Source organism: Falco cherrug, chromosome 11, assembly GCF_023634085.1.
Source record: "Falco cherrug isolate bFalChe1 chromosome 11, bFalChe1.pri, whole genome shotgun sequence".
Taxonomy (NCBI): Eukaryota; Metazoa; Chordata; class Aves; order Falconiformes; family Falconidae; genus Falco; species Falco cherrug.
The window spans coordinates 5781494-5799771 of NC_073707.1; the positions used below are offsets into that span (position 1 = coordinate 5781494).

The following is an 18278-nucleotide window of genomic DNA, read 5'->3' on the forward strand; positions in this document are numbered from 1 at the left end:
GCGCCGAGCTCACCGGTCCAATCACGGCTCGTGGCGTCACATCCTATCGCCCTTCCAGGCTTCGCGGAAGTACGAGTTCGCCCAGCGGCAGCCAGTCAGAGGGCGCGTCGTTTGTTCCCGCCTCCTCGCTGGCTTGAGCGGCCAATCGGAATCGGCTCCGAGGGGAAGGGGCGGACCCCGGGCTTGGCGGAGTCCTCCACTGCGTGAGGGAAGGGTCATCTCGTTGGTCCTACGCGGGTGCCGCTCCGCGCGGCGCCTCGGCGGGCACCGGAAGCGAGCGGCGGCGGCGGTCGCTATGGAGGCGGTGGCGGTCCGTGTGCGGCTGTGGGTGAAGGTGGAGCCGTTCCTGGTGGGGGCCCTGCCCGTCCCACCGCCCACCCGCCTCGGGCCCCACTACCTGCGGAAGATGGTGGCCTACGCCCGGGCGCGGGCGGCCGAGGGCTACTTCCCGCGGCTGTCGTGGCCCTGCTGGCGGCACGTCGCCTGCGGGAAGCTGCAGCTGAGCCGCGGCCTGGCCTGGCTCTACTTCGAGCTCTTCCGCAGCCTCCTGCGGCACGACCCGCCGCGCAGCCTCGAGTGGGCCGAGGCCGAGGCGGCCTGCGCCAGCGCCGAGGAGCTCGAGCGGGAGCGGAGCAAGGCAGGAGCCCAATCCCGGGCCGGGCGGGTGTGGGGGACCCCAGCCCGGCCTGACGCCTCTTTCTCTCCCTCTTGGCTAGCTGTCCGTAGACACCCTGCAGTTTCTGCTGTTCCTGTACCTCCAGCAGGTGAACAAGGTCTCTCTGCGAAGGTCTCTGATCGGGGAGGAGTGGCCCAGCCCCAGGACCAAGTCTCCCAGCCTGACTGGAAAATCGGCCAGCGAGAATAAGGTACCTGTGGCTACAGGATTCTCCTTGTGTGGCCCGGTGGGAAACTGCAAAGTCCTGCCCTGAGGCAGGCTGAAAAGCAGTGGGTGTGTTCCTGGGAGGGTGTAATACTGCCTGTGGTCAAGTCTAAGCTAGAGTCAAATTGGAGTTACTGCACTCAGTAGTAAACAAAACGAGGTTGGTGTATTCTCTGCAGCTTTACCAGCAAGAGTTGACCATGGGAATTTCCTAGAGTCTGAGACCAACTGTGATAGTTTTCCAAGAGCCTTGGCAATTCTCTTTTTAAGAAGCAGCTTCCTCTTTGCTTTTTCTATTACTCAAATGGAAAGCTTTTGTTATGTTGGAGGCTGCTTTCCAGTGATCCACTGTAGAGTATAAGAATCCCGGGATGGTCTGTGGCGTTACGTTTCAGAGAGGGGAGTTGGTTGGTCAGCTGTAGGTTAACCATGTGGATGGAAATGTTTAATGGTTTCCTTTTCAAATAATGTCAAGTAATTTGAAAGAAGAGAAGCGAGCTGGATTTATTGGGTGCAGCTTATTGGGCAACTCTGTATTTGAGAGCGATTGGTAACGTGATAAGGCTGGCTGCAAAACTCTGTGGATTTCTGTCACAACTGTGATGCCATGAGCTGTCTGAGGTAGGGGAATGTAGCTTGGGACAAGCTGAAATAATTAAAAATAGGAACGGGGTAATTTTATACTGAAAGAGTGAACAAATGAAAAAAGAAACGAGAAGAACTGACACAGGGCTGTGAGGTGGGTGGGCATGGAACATCCATAAAAGCTGATGTTCTCTTTTAAACTAGAACTGTTACATAAAACTCTGGACAGGAAGGAGGTGTGTCTTGACTACCGTGTACCCCTCCTGGAGGTTTTGGTCCCGATGGAATTGGGGCTGTCTCCACTTTTCCCTGTGCGATCCGGTGAGATTTCCCCAACTTCAGCAGTGCTTGTGTCCCCTTTGAAGTGGTGTGGAGAGGCTTGCCCAGTCCAAGGGGGTCTCTGTCACAGTGCAGGGATCTCCAGCTGCTGGACAAGACGTTTGCAGCTGCTTCTCATCCCTTTTGGCTACAGCCCTTGTAGATGGTGAGGAAAATGTGTAATCGCAGCCGTGTGTTGCTTGTTTTGCAGTTCACGGGCCGACAAAGGTTGTCTTTATTAAGGTCTGCCATAATTCTAGTCTCGCGCTTTTTTTTTTTTTGTCTGGAGCCCTTTAGAATTTGAACTAATGATTCTTTCAGAGGTCTTTTGGTTTATTGGTGTGCTCGCTGTGAAGAAATGACCCTCTGCTTTTTTTCCCTGCAGTGCCTCAGGAGACGGCACTGAATCATATCTGAAGGTCTGGAACAGACGCGGCAATTTTCCAATAGAGCAGTTGCGAGACCTTGACTGTCAGTTACTGATTTCTTTCCTGCCGTCAATTGCCAGCAGCAGCTGGCTGAATTTGTGTGGGAAGGATTGTAGGAGAGTCTGTTCCTGTTTCCTAGAATGAAATATGTGGTGCTTGGAGTTAGAATAAAATGGTTTTGTTCCTTTTTGCGGGGAGGTTGCTTTCTGTGGGTTGGAAAAGCAGAGCAGCAGAAGCAGTGAGCAGGGGAGAGCACCACATTTGACTTGCTTTCCCCCTTCTAGGACAAGCGTAAGCAAGGATGCATTGTATAATGTCAGTAAAGCTTGCTAGCTCTGTGAGAACTTGCCTCTTCACCTCTCTTTTGTGTGTTTTTCTGCCCACCAAGAACTGGAACGATCAGGACCACCGTGCCTTTGTGCAGAGCCACCTCTTGGATATGCTGGAACTGCTGCTGGAGCCAGAGCAGCTCACTGCCACCTCCCATTCCACCCACAGTAGCTTGGTGTCCTATGAAGCCGTCTGTGCTCTCAGCTTTCTTATTGAAGGGACCGTGAACAAATCCAAGACAGTCCATCCTTTGCATGAGCTTGCCCTCTGGCAGCCCTGTCACGGGCAGAACGGCTACTCGAAGGTTTCCAGAGCCTTCTCTTTCCCCAAGCTAGAGAGCTGGCTGAGGTCTTGCCTGACGACAAACCCTTTTGGAATGAATGCTTGCCTCAAGTCCGGGAAGAAACTCGCGTGGGCACAGCAAGGTAGCTACTGGCCTTGCCTTTATTTTCAGAAAGGACTTTCCGGTCTCAGCTCCTCTTGCTGACCAGGAGTCTGGCAGTGTTGGGGGGGGAGCTTGGTTTCTTTTCCTCCTACTGTCAGTGGAGATGGGGAAAGTAACAGCTGAGAGGTGAGTCTGGGCAACTAGAGAGTGCTGCGTGACATCTGCGTGCATTTTTCTGGTCCTTGGATCACTTTTGTGAGCAAACAGCAACAACTTCATTGTTAAAGGCCCCGCTGCGTGAGGTCAGTATTACTACATTATTCAAGTACAGCTGGGCACAGAGAGTAGATACTGTGGTGTGTTTGCGGCAAAGCTGAAAACTGGTCTAGGTTTCCTTGTCTTGAATCACAGCCCCTCACCTGCAGAGACATGGTGGTGGAGCCAGAGCATCTTCAACCTTAGGAGAAAAAGAATCGGATTAATACGTTGTTTCTCTGACTGCATAGACGTGAGAGTGACAGTATGTTAGGTATGGCAGCGAGGTTGCTCAAGGATTATACTGTAGAGGGAGCATTTCACTGTTCTAAAACATGCAGCTCCTGCTTTCAGCATAAAACTTGCCCTAAGGATCTTCTTTCCAGGCTAAATCTTGTGTTTGGGACCAGACTTCTGGAAATGGAGATGCCTAGGGCAGGGCTGTCTGTAGCCTGTGGGAGGCTTTGGCTGCCCCTGAACAATTTTGAAGAGTTTTTGATCTTCCAATGTGCCCTGAGTTCTGGAGCTTCTGCCTGCTCCGTACTACTGACCTGCCTAGCAGGCACACATCGGTGGGTGGTGTGACTCGTGCATGAAGTGATGCAGCTTGACGGTACCATCCTTGAAGTTGTGGCCTGATTATTTTCTCAAGGGATTGCTGAGTGATGTGGGCAGTGAGCCAGCATCCTGTAGGGATCCCATGTAACCTTTTTGTGCTTTAATTTTAAATGCATTGGTGATCTTTATTTTGCAGTTGAAGGAACAACCAGGAGAGCAAAGATTGCCTGCAATACTCGTGTGGTGCCAGAGGTGTTCCCCATGGTGATAATGAGCCAGGTGTACAAGCAGACACTGGCCAAGAGCTCGGACACCCTCGTGGGGGCTCATGTAAGGATTCATCGCTGCAACGAGTCCTTCATTTACCTCCTCTCCCCTCTCCGGTGAGTTTTGTTCTCCTGGAACACAGCTAGATGTCTTTTCAGCAGGTTTGTTCGAGCGCAAAGTTTTTTGTTAGATAGACTAAGCAGTGAAAAATTGAAAATGTTTTGCTCTTTCCTGCTCACCGTGTCCTCGCTGTCTTGTTCTTTGGCAGATCTGTGACCATTGAGAAGTGCCGGAATAGCACTTTTGTCCTTGGCCCTGTGCAGGCGTCTGTTCATGTCCACAGCTGTGACAATGTCAAGGTCATTGTGGTTTGCCATCGTTTGTCCCTTTCTTCCACCACTGGCTGTACTTTTTACATTCTCACACCTACCCAGCCTCTCATCCTCCCAGGGAACCAAGCAGTCAGCTTTGCCCCTTTCCACACCCATTATCCGATGCTTGAAGACCACATGGCTCAAGTGGGCTTGGCCACTCTGCCAAACTACTGGGACAGTCCCATGCTGGTGTGCAAGGAGAGCGGTGACATGAGTGTCTTCCGCCTCCTGCCCCCCTCGGACTTCTACACCTTCGTAATTCCTTTTGAGATGGAAGGAGACACCACGGAGACGCCGGGTGGGCTTCCCCCTGCCTATCAGAAGGCGCTGAGTCAGCGAGAGCAGAAGATACAGATCTGGCAGAAAACTGTGAAGGAGGCAGGCCTGACCAAGTGAGTGCGTCTGAATAGGAACGTGTGAGCTGCATTGCAGCTCAGCTCAGGCATGCAAATAGAAGATGCCTTTGATGTGGTCCAACAAAAATGCTTTAATAATGGGTTGATTTGCATGAATCACGTCTTGCATGCCGTTTCTAAAGCATTAGTAATTAGCAATCTTGCGATCGTGGTCTTTGGTATCATTACAGTGAGAAGAATAATGCTCACAACCGTAACTCTGAAGGAGGTGCATTGTTTTGATTGCATTTTCCTAGCTTGTGAGACTTGAGGAAAAGCATGCCTAGGTACTGGTGATGGTTGAGGTGAGGGATCCACCCTGGCAGTAAGAGTTTACAACCTGTCTCACGCTGGGTACTGTCTCTCTGCTGTCTCTGTTCTGCTTCCAGTGTCGCATGCTGCCATGGGTGAGATCTGGGTGCGTACCCTGAGCGACAGCTCGACTAATTATTGGCCTGCAGCTGATTGACGGTCGCTCTTAGCCCAACCTTTACATTGAGACTGAAGCTTTAAATTACTGTCCCATCTGTTGTTGAGGTGAGCTAAGAATGTGCATGTGGACCATTACGGTAGATCACCTTGTGGACAGTAGCTTTTAAAGTCCTCCTTACCAGATCACGCTGAATCCTCTGCCCAGCTTTTGCTGTGCTAGCTAGGCCTATCTATCCCACCCCATGTACCGTGAGCATCTGCTGGCTTTCTCAGCACCTGTTGTGGAGTTCTGAAAAAGTTCAGCTTGCTCCCTGTGTCAGCGTGCTTCCTGCTGCAACCAGCCAGATCGGGCGAGGGTACAAATCTCTGCTGACTTCAGTTTAGCTTTTATGTTTTTGTGAACCGTTTTGATACAGCAACCTGAAGGACCTGGCTTCCTTTGCAAAGACAGAACGGGGATAGTACAATTGTGAAGACTTGAAGAGATGACAACAAGTTTTGTTCCCTAAGCTGTACTTAAGCTGTATAGATTTTCTTTCTGTTCTGTGCTCAGTCGATGAGTTGCCACGGGTGTGTAACTGGGTGATGATAAGCAGTGATCTTGGAGGGGTTTATACTGTGGGGAACACGGAATATGAAAACCTCCTCTTGGGTCAAACTGTCAACAGTTCCCATCATACCAGGCTGAGGAGTTCTGGTCCATTTGTTTGTTCATTGTTTTGGAGGAGCTCCCTCAGCTTCCCTTGTTCTTTTCTGAAGTCCAGGTGCCTCTGTGCTGAGCGTGGAGGAGCGTGCAGTTTGAAAAACTGGGAGAGAGAAAGGATTCTGAGGCAGGATTTTGCTATAGGAGGAGGGTAGCTGAGCAGCAGTGATCCAGTAGTGGTGACAGAGGTGTAAAAACCTTGGAAATTCTCAGTCTTCAAGGGCTCAGGGAGAAAACTCAGAACTTTTCAGAGAGGAAAGTTAGAACCTCAGCCCTTGTGCTAGCTGTTGTGTCTATCAGCTGCATTTAAGGTGCTTCCCCCTCCACCCATTGTCCTCCCAGGGCTGCCACTTCGCATCGTAGGGTTTTGTGAAGGTGTTTGGCCTGTCAAAATCTTGCTGTTAAAGGAATGTGAAGTAATACAGATTATATGCTTAGTTTTAACATCCTCTACAGCAATCACAGCAAAGAGGCAAAAGCTCACTACTGGAGCGGTTAATTTCTTAAAAGGGGGAAAACTCTGCCAAGTGTAGAAGCTTGCTGAAAAGAAACTGGTCAGCTGACAGTGTAAAATGTGTCTGTCTCCTGCAGGCAGGGAGACAACTAGGAAGCTTAGAGCAAACAGGATATCAGACTTGTAGAAAGAAAAAAGCTGCCGTGCTTGAACGGGGAGGTGAAAGGGAATGTTAGAAATAAGAAGACATCTTTCAAGAAGTTGAAGTTGTCTGAATGAGGAAAGTGGGGCAAAAAAAGAATGCAAATCCTGCCAGGCTGAAAGTAAAACCCCCGTAAGACAGGACCAATAAGACAGCTTGAGGAACAACTCGCAAAAAGCATAAAATCCTGTTTATTCATTTTCCGAGCATATGAGACAGAATGTCTTTCAGGGTCAGTAGCAGATCAAGGTATATAAAGAGCACTTGGAGAGCATAAAACCATAAGGGAAGAAAGAAGTGACTGCCTTTGTGTTCATGTTCTCTGGGGAGGAATTTAGGTTACCTTCTGTCCTAGAACCCTGCTTTCTGTGGAATGTCTCAAATGTAATCGATAGCACAAAGAAGAACCTTCAGCTTCAAAAAAGGGTCTCGGTACACCGGGCCTCTGAAGCCGTGGCACAAAAATGAATGGGGCTGGTTTGCTCCTCTTCCCAACGTGGGGTGGGATCAGCACATCAAATTAGGATTGGGTTCAAAGCAAAACCACATAAAATCCCACAGGATATTTAAAATGTTATGTTTTACATGGGTTGTGAAAGGAATTGTGTAAGCTCATAGGAAAAAAAAATAAAATCCAGCAGGACTACTCAACACCCATGCCACCTTTGGCTTAAGAAATTCTGGAACTGATGGCTGGGATGTGACTCTGGAGAAGTATTGCTGTTAGACTGTGCTGCTTTTGGGCATCTGACTGGTGCCAGTGACAGAGAGCCTGCATTCCCTGTTACTGCTGGTCTTAATAAAACCACCCCAAAAGTTATTTAGCAGTAATGGGAATTAGTTAAGGAGTGTTGTTTATAGGTGCATTTTTTCCCCTGATCTCCGTCCTCTCTCTTTCAGATGCTGTCAGAACAGAATTTTGTGTCTTTAGTGCTAGAATGCTGGTTACTAATCTTCTTTTTCTCCCTTTTCAGACAGTTTTTAATCTGTGCTCTAAGAGTAAAGTGCAGGCAGCCCTGTGGGGCAGGGTTGCTGTGCTGGTGGGATGGGGAAGTTTGCATGACTTTTCTAACTCTGCCAGTTCTGCCTTTGGGGTTCACCATAGTCATGTTCACTTGGTAAAAACCTTCTCTTCCTGGTACAGACAGTTCAGGCATCAAGCCCAACTCTTAGCTCTGATGTATATGGAAGCTTGTTTTGGTAGTGAAAGTATAGTACTATAAATAAGTGTGACCTTTACATACTGATCTTTTGCTGATCTTCTTTTGCTTTCAGGGATCAGAGGAAACAGTTCCAGATACTGGTAGAAAACAAATTCTACGAATGGCTGATTGAGACAGGGAACCGTCAGCAGCTGGATAGCCTTGTCCCTCCTGCCGTAGGCTCCAAGCAGGCAGCAGGATAGAACATTCCTGTGCAGCGGAAGGAAAGCAGGGGTGAGTAGAGGGCCTGTTTCTCTTGATTCTTTATCAGGAAGAATTGCCCCGTGTTTCTTTGCACAGCCTTGGCAGGGGTAGGAGAAGGAGGCTGTTCAGTGGCCATTCTCCCGAGAGCCTGGCATTTGGTTTTAGTTCTTACTTTGCAGTCAAAACCTCTCAAGCAGTTTGAACCTGTTCCCTGTGTACACAGCACCCCCCTTGTTCTCTGCAGGTGTTCTGTTTGGTTTGTTGGGGACATCCGTGTGTGTCTATAAAGGCAGATAGGGATATTGTATGTAATCTGATGTAAAAACTTACTTGAATAGCTGCTCTGTCAGAGAGGCTGTGTGTATTAATGTTTGTACTTATCTGTCTTACTTTTTGCTTAAAAGAGTCGAGTGAGATGTCACATAATTCGTACTTTGTGGTCTCTTTCTCTTCCCAAGTGGAAGTGGTTTAGGAGCCAGAGACAAGCCCTTATTGTGCTTTTCTGCCATTGCATATTTCAAACTGTTGTAAAGTTGTTGTTTTTTCCTTTTTGTTAGTCTTTGGGTTGCCTTTTCTTTGCTAGTGTTGGGAGTAAAATTTGCTCCTCTTATTTTGTTACAGTCTCGGAATATACACTGAAAACAGTTCTCATTAGGACTTTGTGGCCATCCTGCCTGAACACGCTCGATGTGGATCTGACCCCCAGCCTCGGTGTGGACTGGGCTGTCTGCTGCAGGATTTCTGGTCACTGCTACTTTCCCAGGAAGATGCTGTAACTATGCTGTTGGTAACTGAGGAAGTGCATGTCACTGGAGGATGATGAAGTGTGCCTTGTTGTGGATCCTTCAGCAGGGAGGCTGTCGCCACGGTTAGTGTCCGTGGCGTGCAGGTGTCTGGCACAGGAGCCCTTCCCGTTGCAAAGCTGGATGCAGGGCTCTGGGCATCGTGTGTGTCTGTATGGTACAAGGCAGCTGCACTACTTCTGTAAATGTGAAAAAGAAATGTTTGATTTTTTTTTTTTTAATGAATGAAATTCAATGGATTTTTTTTTTATATGAAGGTGGCACTTAAGCAATGCGTTTTTATGGAATTAACTTTTACATGTTTGCGTTGTTTTAACGAATGTCAATAAAACAAAATTCTCAGATAAGCTTGGCATGTGTCCTAGGGAGAGGGTTTTACCTGTATGGTGGGTGTTAGAGGGATGCAACATCTCTACAGCTTAATGAAATGTGAACAGGTCAGCTGAGAGGAAAGTGCTAATTTATTAACCGCCGTGGAGTTGAATGTTTTGAAGGCTGCCGTAGCACAGTATTTTGTTTCCTACCTTTAATATTGCTTGTAAAGGGTATCAGCTTGAATGAGTACCATTTTCATGCGCTAGTGGAACCTCTCATGGGGATATCTGCTCATAGCTGAGCACCTAAATAAGCCAGGCAAGGCAGACAAAGGCATCGTGTGGGTGACCAAAGGCAGCAGCTGTCGGTGCCTTATGAAGGAGTATCCAAGCTTGGAGTGAGAGGAAGGCAGGGGCGTTTAGTGCTCCAGTGTACCCAGCTGTTGTGATGTTAGAAGTTTTCTGAAGGTCGCTCTTAGCTCCAGGTGAGTCGAGTGATGCAGTGCAAGGTGAGTTTATTCTATTTAACCAACATTTAAGGGAGGGATGTGCATAGTGACCACAGCGGAGCTTTGAGATGTCCTAGTGGACGTACTGAGTTGCCTTTTGATAGGACCTACATTGTGGTTAAACTCTGATCTTCAGACAGCATTTGAATAAAAAACCCCCAATATCTAAGTGGCCTCACAGCTTTCTAGCCGTAAGAGGTGTAAGCAACAGCACTGGGCAATTCAAGACATCTAAAATGGGCAGATTGGTGCTGAGTGTGTCTGCCTCAGGCTGTTGTATCTGACTGCATCTCGCAGAGCTGCAGCAGTGTACACGGTGTGGCACGCAGAGCCGCTGTTGCGAGACTGCTTGTCCTGACAGATTTGAAATAGGTTCTGTGTGTTTCAGGCGCTGCTGTGCCAAATTTGTTTCCCTTTGTTTCACTAAGCCTTTGGGCTGGTGCAGTGAATAGCTGCAGAGGTGTTTTTTCATAATGCGCTGGCGGGGGGGGGGGGTGGGTGTCCATAAGCCAGCAATCCTCGCCCTCCCTGCTCAGTGGGCCAGACTGTGGCTAAAAGCAAAAACCTTTTTGCTCAAACCTCAGACAGTGGTGTAAGAGTTTTGAGTTGAATTTGTGATGCTAGCAGATACGGTCACAAATCTGGGCATCGTTCTTTACTATCTGATGGGTGAAATCACTCACTTTGGGGGTGTGTGGCCAGGCATACTTCTTTTCTTCTGTCAGGCATCATTTGGAGCAGTATAGCTCAAGCTGAGGGTGTGCTATAAAAATACATGGCCTGTTTGCTGCACAGATGTTTCCATTGTGAGCTTTTGATGCAGAGGCTGTTCTTTGCAAGCCTGTGGTGTCTGCCCTGAGCACGTGTTTACTGTTTCCTAGCTGCATCTTTTGCTGCATGGGAATGTTCTCTGATAAATATTGGGTCTCCTCCTTACAAATGGGGGTGGGCCTTTTAGAGCTGATGGGGATGCCTTCTTGTTTAGCATGCTTGAAAGGGAGAGAGCAGCCAGATTGCCCTCCGTCCTCCAGGACTTGGCAGGGGGCTGCGTGTTTTGAGTGTGTTTGGCAGAGTTTTGGTGTTCTGACTCAGCAAATGGTAACAAAGGGAGGATGGCGAAGCCTTCCTTTATTCCATAATCCTGTTTGCTTTTCTGGAAATCGGCTATAGCCTCAGAATCACTGACTCAATTTTTGGATCCTATTCTCATGACAAAGCGGCTGTCTGGTTTAAAACAAGCCCATTATAAAAAGGGTGCCTCAGATCCTGGCTGTTTGTAACAGCTTCTGACGTTCCTCCAGCACTGGGGAGCTTGGCTGGAACGGAAAATGTCCAGAGCTGGAACCAAGGTAAGTTTATTTGCAGCCTGTTCATGATTGTGGCTAAGAGTACAGAATTTATCAGGGATAAGCTGTGGAGAAACTTTGATTTCTTTGTTCTGCTGACAGCTTCACCCTCTGTCAGTGTGTCAGCAAGAGGAGATGCTTGGAATCCCTCTTCAAATGGAGGGAAACTGAAGCTGAGCCCTGCCTAGTCTTTTCCCAGATCTTGGCTGTTTCCTATAGGTGTGGCTCAGTGAGAGGATGGAGTTGAACACAGTGACTGGTGAAGGGATATTTTAAAATGCACCAGGATCTGATGCCTTATAAATTGATGGTGGAGGCTGCTGTGCCAGCAGTGAATGTGACGAGCTGCGTTTGCAGAGCAGAGTCTCATGGAAGGCTTCCTTGGGAGGACCCGGGTCCCAACACCACTAGCAGCAGCCGTTGCATCCCCCTTCCATGGTGGAGCAAAGGGTGTGCTGCGACAGAAAGACACCTGAGTGATGACCATGTCACCCTGAGAGATGCAAACCAGCCTTCTGATTTGGTAGAACCAGCAGAGATGAATTTAAACTGGAGAAGGAGGTAGATTAGAAAGCTCAGCTACAGCTAGAGTGGCATGTGTCAGCTGAGGATCCAGCTCTAATGCTCTGTTCTTTGGTCACGAAGTTAGCAGAGCTGGGCTGGTTGGTCACGCAGACCTTGTTGCAGGGTTGGGACTGGGCAGGAATGAACAGCTGGGAATGGAGGGTGAGAATTCGGGGCTGGCGGCCAGTTTCTCCTGTGAAACGTTAAACAACCGTTGAGAGGTTGTGGACAGGTGTACATGTTTTCACTGTATGAGTTTGGCTTCTGGGTTACGTTCCGTTTAACCTGTGGAAACTGTAAAACCCAAGGGGGCAGAGGGCTCAGAAGCAGAGTGGTCTTGTAGGCACTGGCTGATGCTGTGGAAGATCTGGATTCAGTCGCTCTTTTCCGGCTCCTTTCCTCTGTGATCTTGGCTGGAAGTCATTTGGCTATTGATGAACAGTCTTTAGAAACCGAGGATGGTGTGTGCTGCTGGCTGTGAACCTGGTGGCTGGCGGGTTGCAGTGGGATGGTCTTTACGTACCCGTGCGTAGGGAAGGTGCCGGGGAAACGTAACTGATCCATGCTGGAGTCTTCTATATGTTTGAAGATACTTTTGACACGTACTGCCCTTACCCCTGCTGAAAGCCATGGCCCCTTTGAGCGTGCTGCAGGGAATTCGTTGATTATGCACTGCTGTGGTGCAGCAAAATGTCCAAGAGAGTTGTCGCTGAAAGAGCTCAAATCTCCTCTTTTCTCTGTGCTGCGCTCATCTAGCACATTCCAGGGAGAAGAAAAGGGCAAAGGAGAGAATTAAACACAATTTCTCACAACATAAGCAAGCGATCTGCCCCAGGAAGGGGTCGCTGCCCCCATGCTACTTACTCAAAAGGCAGTGGGTGCTGCTAGTGATTGTTTACGAGTTTCCTTCTAACAGAGCTGCAGGTGGGAAGAGGTGTGATAGCTGCTGTGAGGTGGCCAAGGGAGTAAGAGTTTTACAGTCCTGTGAGGAAGATCTACTATGGCAAATCTGTTATCTGCCAGGTAAGCCCCCAAAAAGCAAAGTTTGGGCAGCGAGCAGCTAATGGGTTAGGACTGAGAGCAGAGCAACTTGGTGGCTTTGGTGAAGGAGTCGGAGTAAGATGCGACTGGAATGGACTGACGAATCCGGGATTGAAATCTGTAATTCACCTGTCATTGTCCTGCAGGTGAAAAATGTCCATCTGGTCTGTTTGTGCCTGAATCGCTGGAGGAAAGCTGAGAAGCGCTGAGTGAGGAGGTCTGAAATGACCGGAGGGTGTGCGCAAAGGGCTGTGGTGGGGAGGGGGTGGGCAGGAGCCCGCTCCTTCAGTCTTCCTCTAAGTATAGAACAACGAACGACAGTTTTGGTTGGTCACTGTTGTGTGGGAATGGCCGTACTCTGGTTCCGCTCTTGGATTTCTTTGGCTATGTGGCTTGATAAGCACAGGGAAAACACCCTCCTGGGAACGCCAGGTAGCTCTGTCAAATTGAAGTTCAGTTGTGTTAAGCTGGGTGGGGAAGGGACATCAAATGAGCTTTTTTGTTACAAAATTAAAGTCCGACTGAACCAACTGCATGCACAGTTGCTGTGGTAGGGCAGCACTGGAGGAGCTGGCTCTGCTGGATGCCAGCCATGGAATCAAGGCAGCCTGTGCAAAGCCAAGTCCAGAGGTGACGGAGACCTGTTCCTCTCCCACCGCCAGCCGCCCTGCTGTGAGGCTGGAGGAGGTGCTGCTCTGCCCGGGCAGGGTGCTGCCTGCTGAGACCAGACCTGTGGGCTGAGATCCAGATGTGTAAACCAGCAGGGTTGTGGCTGGCAAGGGCTGACCAGCATCGCTAACTACTCAGAAGTAGCGGTGCGGGAAAACAGGAATTGGAGGTTTTAGTGCACAGCTTTTACGATCTTTATTCACTTGCTGGAAGGGTGGTGGCGATCTCCCAGCTCTCCGTTGTGCTGAAGAAGGGAAGAGCTTGCTCAAGAGGGAGAGACGTGAGGACAGGTTGCTTTTCGATGTGCCGACTACTTTGTGATAGGAAATCAGTCTCTTGGAAGTAAGAGGGAAATAACATTATCCTAATAAAGGTTTACTAACAAGCCACAAGACCAACAACATAAATCCTCTGGCATGATACCTGGTCAGGCTGGCGGGACACACTGACCATCCAGCTCCAGGAAAACTGTGACTAATTTATTTTTTAACACAAAGTGAATGAAAAAAAAAAAAATAGGGAGGGGGTTGTCCTAGATTTGAGTCTATCTCCTGGGTTGAAACTGTGGCAATGAACGGTATTGTCAACAGCAGTCATGTTAGACCAATACCAGTAGCCGAAGTACAACCAGCCAGGAGCAAAAGGTGGTCCTGTGTCTTAATACTCAAGCTATGGAAAAACTGTGGGGAAAAATGGATTACAGAGTACTACGTGTTAGATGTTTAAACCATTGTGGCCAGAAAAATTCTCTCCAGAGCAATTGGGGGAATTGGCTGAGGTGATCTCAGATGCTACCAAATAACCCGGCAGCATGTATGGGGCTGGGGTGGTACTGGAAGGCTGGAAAAGGTGAAATGTCTTGAGTACGTGGTGCATTGGATCAACCAGCCTGCATATCAGCTGGTTTGATGCAAGGCTCTAGAAGACACTGAAGTAATCAAACTCCTGTTAAGGTGGAAGATGGGCTAGTAATTGGGTGCAGCTGAAAGGGTTTTACTGAGACTGGTTCACATCAAACTAATGTAATTTTGAGCATGGTCTGGCATCACAGTATCATAAACCAACAAGGGGTGTAGTCAAAATAGACATGCTGGTTTGGGAACCCTTATTGCAAAAAGCAGCTCTTGATCAGTGTCATCTGGAAGGATCTAAAAATGGGGCTGAAAAAGGGACTGCTCTGGGTCTAGAGCCTGGCAATATTCCCACAAAGAGTTTTTTGAAGGAAGCACGTGTTGTCTCTCCAGGGCTGCCTGGGTTGGTGATACCTCGGGCGAGAGGAATGGGATTTGCTCACCAGCTCTCAAGACCATTTCAAAACAGGTTGTGATCAAGTAGGGAAGAAGTGTCCCTAAGCAAAGTGCTTTGCAGTCAGCTGCCTGGCCATAGAGCAGGTCTTGGGAAAGAAATGTGACAAATTGGAAGTGTCAGCTGTATCGCAAACTTGCAGCAACCAAAGCAGAAGCGGCCAATTGCAAATGCAGTCCTCGGATTTCCAAAGAATTCTGCTGTCCACCACGTACGTGGAGCAGCACTCCTTTAGCTTGTGGCACTGGTAAAGCTTGCGTGATGTCCAGCTTTTGGCACTGACTTTTGAGAAAGCAAGCTGTGGAGTGTTAGAGTGGGAACAAGGAGGACGCTCGCAGGGCTAGAAGATGTGACCCAGGGGAAAAGCGACCTCACCACCCCCTTATCAGTAAAAGTCTAACTGCAAACACTCGGTAACGAAATGCTGCTTAGTGTAGTCCATCGACTGCTTATAGCTCCCTTGGTCATTGTTTAGTAACTACTGATCTAGAGAAGGTGGGAGGGAAATGTATTAATAGTGTTTTGCTGCAAAGAGGACAGGGAGGGACTTCACCAGGGGAGCTTTGGGTTGGATTGGGACCGAATCAGGTGCTGGGCAGGGCAAGACATTGGTGGCAGCTGTAGGTGTTGGGGCCAGGCTGGTGAATTGGCTGCCACGGTGAGCTGGGATGCAGTTGATCCTGCTCAGCGGTGGAGCTTGAGGAGTTTTTGACATCCTGGGGGCTCTGTTTTCAGATATTTCATGCCATGGTACAGCTAGAATATGGATGCAGACACGTGCCGGGGGACGAGGAACCTCCCTGCTTTCCTTTCTCTGCTTGTGTTTCAGGTCACCTTCTATGAAGACAAGAATTTCCTAGGCCGTTGCTATGAGTGCGACAGCGACTGCCCCGATTTTCACACCTACCTGAGTCGCTGCAACTCCATCCGTGTGGATGGAGGCACCTGGGTGGCCTATGAGAGGCCGAACTTTTCTGGGAACATGTATGTTCTGACGCGTGGGGAGTACCCTGACTACCACCACTGGATGGGCCTCAACGACCGCCTTGGCTCCTGCAAAGCCGTCCAGATAGTAAGTGTGACCTCTTCCCGAGGGACATTTTAATTGAAACACCTATCGTTAAAGGGTTTCAGCGTGCTTGTGGGTGGCCTTCATCCTCCTGGAGACCTGCGGGAGCTCCCTTGGAGAGGGTGGCTGTAGGGGGTTTGCTCCCGCAGTCCTGCTCTGGGACCGGCAGGGCGTACGGGGGGTGGAGAAGGTAAATCTCTTCCACTTCTGGCTGCAGTGGGGAAAAGCAGATCCCTTTAAGCACTTTGTAGGTGAGTTTCCACAAGAACAGCAGTTTAGTTTTATCTGCATGTTCCTCTTGGGACTTCAGGGTTGCACCGAGGTTTGCCCCTTGCTTTCCCTGTGGTGTGCTGCCAGCTGATCCAAATCGGGCGGTGGGCACAAGGCTTGCAACAGTGGGATGCAGGTTGTGCAGGAGCACTGAGAACAAGGAGCAGTTTGCCCCTCTAGCAAGCCAGGGCTCCCTTCTGATACAGGGAACTGAATCTCAGCATCACCGAGCCCCTCTGGACATGGAGAGAACAGCCCCAGCAGCAGACCTGGAGTGACCAGGAGTAGGAGGGATGCCTGAACCCCTCCCTGGGCAGCCTGCTGTCTCCTGGTATTAGGAGCGCACGGGGCAGTGCATGTCTCCCCACTGCAGCGCAGGAACTGTCCTCATCGCCCTCCTAGCTGATGATGGTGAGATGCTTCCGCAGCCTCCGGCAGCAGCTCTCCTTCCACCCGCAGGAGGTGGGATAAATGTAGGTTGACAGTGAGCAGCATTTACACCTTGTGGAAGCGCTGAGGGGGAGAAAGAAGCAGAGGGGACAATCTGGGTAGCCTGTGGGGAGAAGCACCCTTTAAAAGTGGCAGGGATGGGAGCATGGATGGAGTGTGGATTGGGGCTGAGACACTGCGTGCTGCCGCTGCTGTGTTCTTGCCAGCAGTGGGGCAGGCACTGGAGATCTGTGCATCGCTGATTTGAGTAGCACAGCCGTCGATTCCTGTTGCGTGGAGCAGGTCTCACAGCTGAGAAGGGGTTTTGCTTTCATGTCTGGAGGTCTGTCGCGGCTTTGAGCCTGCTCTGGGTTTGAGCTAGGTCTAAATCCCTTTGCACAGGGCAGGGAGAGTTTCCAGCCAGTTCAGAGCACTGATCTGGCATAAGAGAAGGAGGCAAAACACGTGGGAGCTGTAGCAGCAACACAGTTTCCTCCGTCAGGATGAAATGCGGAGGCCTTATCCTGCACGTGCACCTGGTGCCTGACTACCCGTGCTGCGCCCGGGGAGGTTGCATGGGGACCTGCAGCTCGCAGTGCCCTGGAGAAGCGTCGGATCCGAGAGACCCGCCGAGCCTGGCTGGGGCTGGCGACAAGAGCAGGCTGGGGCGGGTGGGGGGAGGCGGGGGAAGATGGTGTCCAGGCAGCTGCAGATTAAAACTGCCGCAGAGCCTTCAGGCAAAGCAGCGCTTCAAATCACAGTGGAAAATACCCGTGCTGTGTTTGCCTGTAATACAGCCCAGCTGGGGTCACCAGCTCATTAAACTCCTCGTTGCCCGGAGGAGCGGGGAGTGGAGGGGGGTCCTTCTCTCCTTCTCATGCTCACGTGGCGTGGCTGACGGGTCCCAGCCAGCAGCGGGACTGGGACGGAGAGCCCAGTGCCTGCTGTCGTGGCCTTACCCCTCCCTGCCCCCTTCGTCCCTGTGACAGCGGGCCTGCGGTGGGGGTTTGAGCTGAAACTGCTCTGCTCTGCCTTGATGCTTCTGTGCACGCTTTGCACGTGATGCTCAGTCAAGATTTACCCTGGTCGCCTCCCCGACACGCTTTTGGGGGCTGACGTGAGCTGTTCAGCCCTGTCCTGGCACGCTGTGGGGGTGGTTTGTACCTGACATGAGTCTAACCGTGCCTCAGCTCTGCTCCCATCCGCTGGGGACACGTCGGTGTCTCCCCCCAGCCCTCTGCCATTTTCTCTTCCTTTTTTCTAGCCGAGTGGAGGCCGGGGCCACATCCAGGTCTTTGAGAAAGGAGATTTTGGTGGGCAGATGTTTGAAGCCACTGAAGACTGCCCTTCTGTCATGGAGGAGTGGCACATGCGCGAGGTCCATGCCTGCAGAGTGCTGGAGGGTGTCTGGGTTTTCTACGAGCACCCCAACTACCGGGGCAGGCAGTACCTGCTGCCCAAGGGGGAGTACCGCAAACCTGTGGAGTGGGGAGCAGCGAGCCCCGCCGTCCAGTCCTTCCGCAGCATCGCTGAGTGATACAGCCCATTGACTGGGCTGCCAGAAGCCATCAATAAAGCAACTGAGTCGCTCAGCTCAGCTTCTCCTACTTATTCCTGGGGTCTGTGTGCGAGTTATCCTGCCCTGGGGGAGCCGGTGTGGAGCTGAGCCTTGTCTAAGCAAAACACCCTCCTTGCCAGCCCCAACTGCCTGTCTCTGCTGTCATCCCCTTCCTCCAGGCTGTCCCCTCCCTTCCCCCCCATCCCACTGCCCCTCTCCAGGGAAAAGCCATCCTGAAGCTGGAGCTTGTGCTCTAGTGGAGCGGTGGGACCACCCATCCCCAGGGCTCCAGTTTTTGGTGCTGGCTGTGGGTGGCTCAGTCTGTCATGACCTTGTAGAGTCCCCGCTTGCTGTGTTGCTGCTCCATGGTGGCTCGGGAGAAAGGGCTGCTGGTGGCTGGGGAGAAGGGATGAGGTTTACACCCATAGC

At 50.5% G+C, this 18278-nt stretch overlaps 2 protein-coding genes across 2 annotated transcripts; both read left to right on the forward strand.

Annotated features, from left to right (window-relative positions):
• The first annotated feature begins 177 nt into the window (after nt 1-177).
• On the forward strand, nt 178-9122 carry TBCCD1 (TBCC domain containing 1). Its single transcript, XM_005441755.4, has 7 exons — nt 178-637; nt 717-866; nt 2600-2966; nt 3936-4122; nt 4275-4772; nt 7842-8002; nt 8594-9122. The coding sequence occupies exons 1-6, from the start codon at nt 296-298 to the stop codon at nt 7969-7971; spliced, it is 1674 nt and encodes a 557-aa protein (XP_005441812.2). The 5' UTR covers nt 178-295; the 3' UTR covers nt 7972-8002; nt 8594-9122.
• Nucleotides 9123-9261: 139 nt separating this feature from the next.
• On the forward strand, nt 9262-17883 carry CRYGS (crystallin gamma S). The gene is made up of 2 exons (XM_027808891.2): nt 9262-15595; nt 17556-17883. The coding sequence occupies exons 1-2, from the start codon at nt 15287-15289 to the stop codon at nt 17826-17828; spliced, it is 582 nt and encodes a 193-aa protein (XP_027664692.1). The 5' UTR covers nt 9262-15286; the 3' UTR covers nt 17829-17883.
• Nucleotides 17884-18278: the final 395 nt, after the last annotated feature.